Raw genomic sequence first — 8,238 nt, forward strand, 5'->3', positions numbered from 1 at the left:
AAAGGGTAGCTGATCAACCCTTTCCCAGATGTTAAAAAGAATTATCCTTGGGACCAGCTTCTCTTTTCTCCTGTCATTTTCCTAGGTCACATCATACCATATAAAGATGCCTTCTGGATGTGTTCGGCCATTTACCCCCACTCTCAAAGCTTCTCTTCAGGTCTGATTCGCATTTAAGTTAGAGACAGAAGTCAACTTCTGCAGAAATCACTATCCTGCAAACTCTCTCATCATGCATTCTCATACCATCTTATTTTCTCATCTCCATCCACCCAGTGGCCACAGATGTGCAAATTAAGTTTTCATGCAGCAGTACTGTGGTCGACCTCTTCTACCTCATTAATCTAAATTGTGCCTGCTTGGTGTGATGGATCAGGCTTTTGTGGAAAACCGATGCTAGAATTGATCCTGTGAATGTTTCAGCAGCTCTGTGGGCCCACAGAATTACATAAATCATCACACATCCTAGCCTGAAATAATTATCGCAGTCGTCTGAGCAGCTTTTTAGGAGAGATTTAATTAACTTCACCTTTGATAATGAATAGGGAGTTGAATGGGAAGGAAGCAGCTGTCAGCATAAGATTTGTCTTTTTTCCAGTGCCGAGACCAGTGTCAGTGGCAGGATCCCAGTTCTGCCCTGTGATGGCAGACCTGGTGTGTTCTTTCTCAGGCTTACAAGACTTCTGGTCTTTAAAGGGACAGTCCAGCTCTTACCTTTGTGCTACAGCTGCATCATCCTGCCCATACCCTTAAAAGATGAATTTTGCCTGAATTTGCAGGTTTATCTGTATTTACAGCTGCAAGCTGTGCCATCAGTGATGCAAGTGATGACCCTTTCAGGAGTTACTTACTAGAAGCTGAAGCTGTTTGTGAAACCGCATCCTGACAATGGCCATTTCTAAACACCGTTCAGTCCATACAGCTTCTAGAGAAGGTTCAGGTTTACCGAGAACGTGTTTCTACTCTTGAAGCAGAAAAAGTTTGTATGTTCTTCATTTAAGAGACCATTAATGGATGCTGAATTCAGAGAGCAACACTTACATCTTCAGACTAGCCAGGAGTCATATGGGACACCATCTCCAGCACTAAATGATGACAAATGCTTTATTTGCTGTCCTGAGGATGTGAGAGCTGCACCATAGGTGGGAGAAGAGCTTTGAGAATCTCCATGGGGTTTAACTTTAGATCTTCTGGGCAGAGGGTAGTTTGGGTGTTGGACAGGTGGCAAGGGAGGTTGCAACAATGGAATCAGACATTTCCTGACCACTCCAGGGCAGTTTCTCTTGCTTACTGTGACCTGACTTTGGGGAAGGAGCCTTGATTTGGCTGCAGTGGCTTTCTGTAAACAAATACATTCTTCTTTTCCTAACAGTTTTTGATGGGTTTTCTTTGCTGCCCAGAGCACTTTCTATTATGGTTTCCAATAATTTATTTCGTTCATTGCATTTGTCCTGTGATGTGTAGGGACACTACTTACAAACAATGGAAGAGCTACAAAGTAAACTTGGCCAACAGAATAGAAAGGATTTTGCCAGACAGGAAACATTAATTTTTGCCCCACCCCTAGGAACACTTATGTGTTGTACAGAATAATGCAGTGACCCAGAGTCCTGGTCTCTCCTAGTGTAGCAAGTGATGTGTTTGCTAGGCTTGAGAGTCACCAGATTTCAACTGTTATGCCCCAGGTTACCTGCATTTTTGACAGCCATCTTCAGCTTGGGGGTAACAGCTGCCTGCTCCTCCCTGTCCCACCTGTGCCTTTGCCTGATGACTGAGGAACAGAATGCAATCAGAGAGTGGTTGGGGTTGGAAGGGACCTCTGGAGATGACCTCATCCAACCCACCTACCAAAGCAGGTTCACCAGAGCAGATCGCACAGGAATGTGTCCAGGTGAGTTTGAATATCTCCAGAGAAGGAGACTCCACAGCCTCTCTGGGCAGCCTGTTCCAGGGCTCTGGCACCTCAAAGGAAAGAAGTTTCTTCTCGTACTCAATGGAACCTCCTGTGCTTCAGTCTGTGCCTGTTGCCCCTCATCCTATTGTTGGTCACCACTGAAAAGCGTCTGGTCCATCCTCTTGACACTCACCCTTGAGATTTCTATAAGCATTGATGAGATCCTCTCTCAGCTTCTTTTCACTAGGCTGAGCAGACTCAGCTCTCTCATAAGAGCTCTCCTCATAAGAAAGATGCTCCAGACCCCTCATCATCTTTGTGGCCCACCACTGGACTCCCTCCAAATTACACTTTCTAGAGAAGCAAGAGACAGAGGCTTGAAATTGTTCAGACTGGTGAAAAATGGAACCAGCTGTCTGGTTCAAATTGTAAAAATTGAATTGTCTCATTTCCTGGGTGCGTGATCTAACCAGTAGACTGTTCCCCTCAGAGAGCTTCTCGTGGACATGTGCATGTAGGACTTACCTACTCATGAGCCTGTTCTCTGTCGCTCAGCCAGACAGCCCCGCTGGGCTGTGTCCATGCTGTTAGACCTTCTCCAGCTGCAGACCATGGTGACTGCGCACAGCTGGGAATGGTCTTTGTCCTGCACCAGCTCCGTGTTGTGCCTGGGAGCTTTTTGAGGAGGGCTAATCTGTCCCAGACCAAAGCTGTGGCAGTGGTTCTTCTAGCATTTCAGCAGTACAGACTCTGATGTTCCAGTGTCCAGACGTATTCCCCAGCACTTGTTAAAGTACCAGTATGAATTTACCTGTGATGGATGGCAGGGGAAAGCAGGAACAGGAGGGGAGATACCTCCCACACAGCCCCCTGCGCTTCACCCTCCTGTGGTTAACTCCAGCCTGTGTAATTTCTATGGCCCTTTTAGACATCACGCTGTCTGTAATGACCACAGCAGAAGTGATGGTCAACAGATGCTTCAAAGCCTCCTGCCTGGTTTTGGACACAGGTATTTTCCCAAGTCATATATGTGACATTACACCTCTCCCCAAGGCTTCATTAAGGTGTCTCTCGTACTTGGAATCAACACCAGACAAAATAAAGACACTGATAATAAGATAGGGAAGGATAAAAGTCTGTTCTACAAGAACTGCTGTGAGTTGCATAACCTGGCTTCAAGCATGATCCTTTTGGATAGTTCAGCAAATTATGGGAGTCTTTTGTCTCTTCCTTTCATTACTGATTCTCCTCATTAGAGCATTCCCAGCAAGCAGAGGTCACTGTCCCCATCACGCTAGATGCCATGCATGCCCATAGTAATTCCTGTCCCAAAGATCTTGTCCAGATAGACAGGAGAGAGTTCAGAGAAGCAGCATCTAAAATGCTGATGTTCTGATGGCAGCTGCGTCTGCCTCCAAGTCAGAATTCGTTCACTCTCTCAAAATCCACATGATAGCAGTTATATCACAGGGCTTTGTGACATCCTTTCTTCAGAAAGGGTTTTGATTACTTTCTGTGTCTGGAAACAATGAGATTTTCCACCAATAGAGTTTTTGAATCAGCACAACAGTATGGCAGGAATTTTACACAATGTGGCACTGCTTTTCCTTTACAGAGAAAGAAGGAGACTAATTAGAGAATGATTAATTACATGGACTCCATGCCTGATTGTCTATAAAAAGATGGAGGGTGGGGGTGGGAAAGTTCTTCCTTTAATCTCCTTGTTATTTCAGAATAGCTGCTTGATTTTTTTTCTTCCTCCTCCAGGTCTGGAGTTAAACATGGTGATAGTTACACATTGTAATGATTCATTTGCTTCTTAAGAAACAGAAGTCCTTGTTTCTATCTCTGCCTGAGGCATTTTGCATTTTACCTCTTTAGTTTTCCAAAGACAGTTGTGTCTCATATGATCAAACGGCAGTGGATCAAACAGTTTGCCTAGCACTGCAGCACTGAAAAGCGAGTTTTAAGACAAAGAACAAATGCTATCTGCTCTGTTCTCTGTAAAGGACTTCTGTCTAACCAAGGTCTTTCAAAAATCCAGGACAAAAAAAAAAAAAAGGAGGTTTACATGATCAACTTCCAGACTTTAAAAAATCATCTGTAAAATTTTTGGCCTAAAAGCACGCTATCAAAAAAACCCACCCCCTCTCAAAAAAAACCCTACAACCTAATGGACTGCATTTTTGGGGGTGTTTATGACTGTGCTGAGTGGTTTTGTTGCTGTGGTTAGTAGAGAAATTAGTATAGAGCCACACAGGGGTAGAGAATTTGGGAAGCTCTACGATCCCATCAGGTTAATGAGCTGTGTTTTCTGCTGCCCCTTCCGGGCAGCAGACCTAGTTCAAAATCATGTTTCCTTCATATGATCTGTGTGTATCGTTCATCTGGTTATTATTGTTTCTGTTATTTATGATCAAAACTTTATGATATGGACACTGATTCATTCAGTATTTGTTTATGCCAAGAAAGGAGGCATCAGATCAGCTAAAGAAAGTTAGGCTTCAGAAATACCAGCCCTAACGTGTTTTGTTTATTACGCAGCAAAGAGAACAAGAACATGTCTTGGCAATGTGATCACAGGTGTGATATCTCTTGGATATCAGAGTTTGCAGCAAATAAAAATGCCTGGGGTTAAATTAAATTCATTTCTTCTATGTAGATGAAGAATTCAGGAGAAAGGAATACACTAGACAAGGTGTTCTGTAAGTTGAGTGGGATGTGACACACATAGGGAATCATGGAAACAAAGAGATATCGGAAATTTTATGATCTAAGTGGAAGAGAATATAATTTCCACAATTACTTGGGGCATTAAATTTGAGGTAACAGCAGGAGCTGCCTGCAGGAACACAAAACCCACGAGGTACAGTTCAAGGTGCAGAGCTGTGGAACAGTGACCCTGCTCTGTCCACCAGTTGGTCTGTTTAGGTGTTTCCTGGGATTAGATATTAATGTTCAGTCATTTGATTTTACAAGATTAACCTTGGTTTAAACTGATCCTTTTTTAGTTTCTCTTTGGGAGTCACAAAAAGTTCTGACTTCAAGAATGGTTTTGCAGGGTTCTGATCATCCGTTCGGCAGAAATTCCAGGGTAGTCCTTGTTCACTGTATGGCCAGTTCATGGTAAGCATAGTTTGTTTCAGCTTGGACGGTGCAGTCAGAAGTTCCTCACAGCTTTTAATAAGGATGAACATAAAAAAATAAACCCTTGAAATCATGCAGTTTTTCTTAATAACAGTGGGATCCTCAGCTGAGGGTGCTGGAGCTCTTCAAGTCCCTGTGGTTTTAACATTCAAACCAAGTGCACTAGGTATGGAGTAATAAGTATCTGATTCTTCTGTTGATCATGTTCCCCGTGTTTCTGGCCAGTTACTCTAATGAATTGCTTCCCAAATGATGAAAGAGCTCAGCTTTGCTTTAACTGCCTACTCCAGTTTAACTGTCTGTAGAAGGGCCCACCAACTGTTCTGCCAGTGCGGTTGAAGTATTTACAATATCTCTCTTAAGGCTACTGGTAAAAAAAGAGAGAAAGGGAAAAATCACAGTCTCATGTAGTCAACAGTGGCCTCGCAGGGGTCTGGATAATGCCTCCGAGACAGCCTCATTGTCTGGCAGTGAGGAAAATATGAATTACAAAAGACAGATGAGTGGAAGGACCAGAAAATACCTGACATGAAATGAGGTGAGACTCATTCATGCTCCAGGGACTGCCTACCTATGGAGCTTGTAGAAGAAGAAACTAAGAAGGCACCTTCCTTAGACACCCTGTGTGTTGTCCTGTTCCAGTGAGTGGAGCTGCTGGAGAACCACTCCAACAAACCCCTTCCAGTCTCCAGGGACTCCAATGAGGAACTTCATAGAATCCTCCCAGAGAGAAACAGCTCTTGTCTCTTCCCTTAGTCACGTCTCCATTTGCCACGAGATGGTTCTGGGTGCTGTGGCCAACAGAGAGCATCCAGCCCATCCTCCTGGATTGAATTATAGAATGTCATAGAATCACAGAATATCTTGAGTTGGAAGGGACCCACAAGGATCATCAAGTCCAACTCCTGTCCCTGCACAGGACAACCCCACAGTTCACACCATGGAAGGACTGTCCCACCTCTGGATGGAGTGCTCTAGCAGAGACAGAGGGAGAGGATGGGCTTTACGTGTGCCTTTTTGGTTTTTTAAGAATCATTTCATCAGACATTCTTATCCTTACAAGTTTTGAAGGGAATTTTAGCACTCAAGAAAATTGCAGTCCCTTTGGAATAGCTCCTGCACCTTAATTTTGTCTCCTAGTTCATTTGTAGGTTCCCTCTCAGACTGCCCTTTGGCTGGGGCAGAGGGAGTTGGACAGCTGGCACCATTACAGCCTAATGGGCTGATTCAGTTGATAATGAAGCTTGATAAAAGCAGTTCTTGTATCAGTGCTTGTAAACAAACAGTTAAATCATTTCACTGCCTAAGATGCTATGGTCATAGAGTGTGTCACACTAGAGCTGGGGTTTGGCAAGGAGATACCCACATATTACATCTTAATCTTTGGCTCCTGGTCCCCCATGTAAAAGTTTTTGCTTGCACTTCTTACGCTTTAGGTTTCTTGATTTTGTGTGCCACAGTTAGGACTGGAGCCTTTGGAAGCCATGTGTTTTGTAAGCATATTTCAGGTTTGCATTTTATCAGGGGCTTCACTTCTGTAGCTCATCATTACACAGCTGATGGTGTGCATGGGTTGCTGGTTGGGTTTTGACTGCTTAACAATTATTTATCAATCAAGCCTTTAGGAAATTAACAACTGTGTTTACTCCTCATGATGCTTTGTTTGACCATTGTGCTCAAAGGACCAAAACAAGAGGCTATTTTGATTCAGAGCAGAAATTACTGTGGCCTGCAAAGACTTCTCTAGCTATGGTAACTTTTACTTTGCCATCTCCGCTACATCTTTTAGAGATGCGATGTGTCACAGCCTTCTTTCCCTTTCCTTCACATACTCACTTTCCAAAGGCAGATACCTCTTGAAGTCACAAGATTATCAGTTTAAAAGTCTCTCTCAGTATCTTTTAACAGCTTCGATGGGAAGAGAGTTGAACACACACAGCATGCTGTAGCTTTTGATAAGGTCAAACAATCCAGGTAGAAGACATACTGAAGCGTTTCAGGTGTTTTGGGATTTCCTAGTGAAATAGTCACCAAAAATAGTTGTTGTATATGTTCACAGATAGCAAAACTCCTTCAGTTTCTTGGAAGCAAATATGAATATAATATTTTTAAAGCCATTAGATTTTCCAGGTTCTCATGATTGAGCATGGACGATGCTCAGTCTTAGTCTTGGGGGATGGGGATGAAGGGGAAGCAAACCATCCTGTCATAAATCAAAAGCTTTTTTTTTTCCCCAAACTAAAATCAAGTTATTTTTATTTTGATAATTGCAAATTGCATTTAATTTAAACATTTGAAAACATATTGTAAAATTAATTAACTTGCATAGTGAACTGAAAAATCGCATTATAAAAAGACACTTCTTATTTTGGTAACATCATTGCAACTTTTATGGAAAGTTCTTCCTAAAAGAGAAATTCATCAAAGTTGATCCTTTGCTGCAGAAAGTTTTAGGTTTTGCAAGAATGCATTTTCTTACACACAAAAAAAGAAGCAGTTCAGAAATTCCCTAAAGGTTACTGGTGTTTTCTTCTCATTCCAGAGTTGAAGATGATTTAGAGAAACTCTTGAATTTAACCTCCAAACCAAAACCTAAGGTACCATCAAAACCACCGTTGCCTCAGAAGCCAACAGTTGCCCCCAGGAACACTAATCCATCTCCACTGGCAAAGCCGAAGGAAAACAGCATTCAGACAATGAGTGAAGTGGACATTCTCCAGTATATCCAGGAAAATGAATCTATCAACAACCAAGATACAAGTCTTTTTTGAACATATATATTTTTAAAATGCAAGGATGTCTTTTTGGCCCAAATTCCCAGTGAGCTCAAGTGGTGGTAGCAAGAACTGACCAGATTTCTTTGCAGTCACAGTGCTCATTTGTGTACATACCGTCATATAGTGAGCAGCAGGTTTGCCTGGCACAGGCTCAACATGATGTTTTCAAAACAGTGCAGTTGCAATATAGTGTTGCCTTAAATTTTCTAGGTTATACAGGGAATGTGGACAAGGACACAACACTACAGATCGTCTACTACTATTTTAGTATCAAAAAGTTACATTTTTGGCCAGTTTAGTCATAATTGCAAATGGTAAGCATGTTGCACACGTGGCAGGTGTGTATAGTGTCCAACAAATGCTCTGAGGCAGGAAAAGATGCTGTTCCTGTCAGTTTAGACTTTTATCCTGTGCATTTTT

General features: G+C 42.5%; 1 protein-coding gene across 1 annotated transcript in view; it reads left to right on the forward strand.

The window, feature by feature from the left end:
* The window catches only part of HS1BP3 (HCLS1 binding protein 3), a gene marked incomplete at both ends in the record, with an annotated part of 51,711 nt that extends 43,899 nt beyond the window's left edge, over positions 1-7,812 (forward strand). The window contains one exon of the mRNA XM_080341660.1: positions 7,584-7,812. Within this exon, the coding sequence (XP_080197786.1) occupies positions 7,584-7,812 (229 nt within the window). The remainder of the gene's footprint in view (positions 1-7,583) is intronic.
* Positions 7,813-8,238: the final 426 nt, after the last annotated feature.

Source organism: Nesoenas mayeri (genome assembly GCF_963082525.1).
Source record: "Nesoenas mayeri genome assembly, chromosome: 3".
NCBI lineage: Eukaryota > Metazoa > Chordata > Aves > Columbiformes > Columbidae > Nesoenas > Nesoenas mayeri.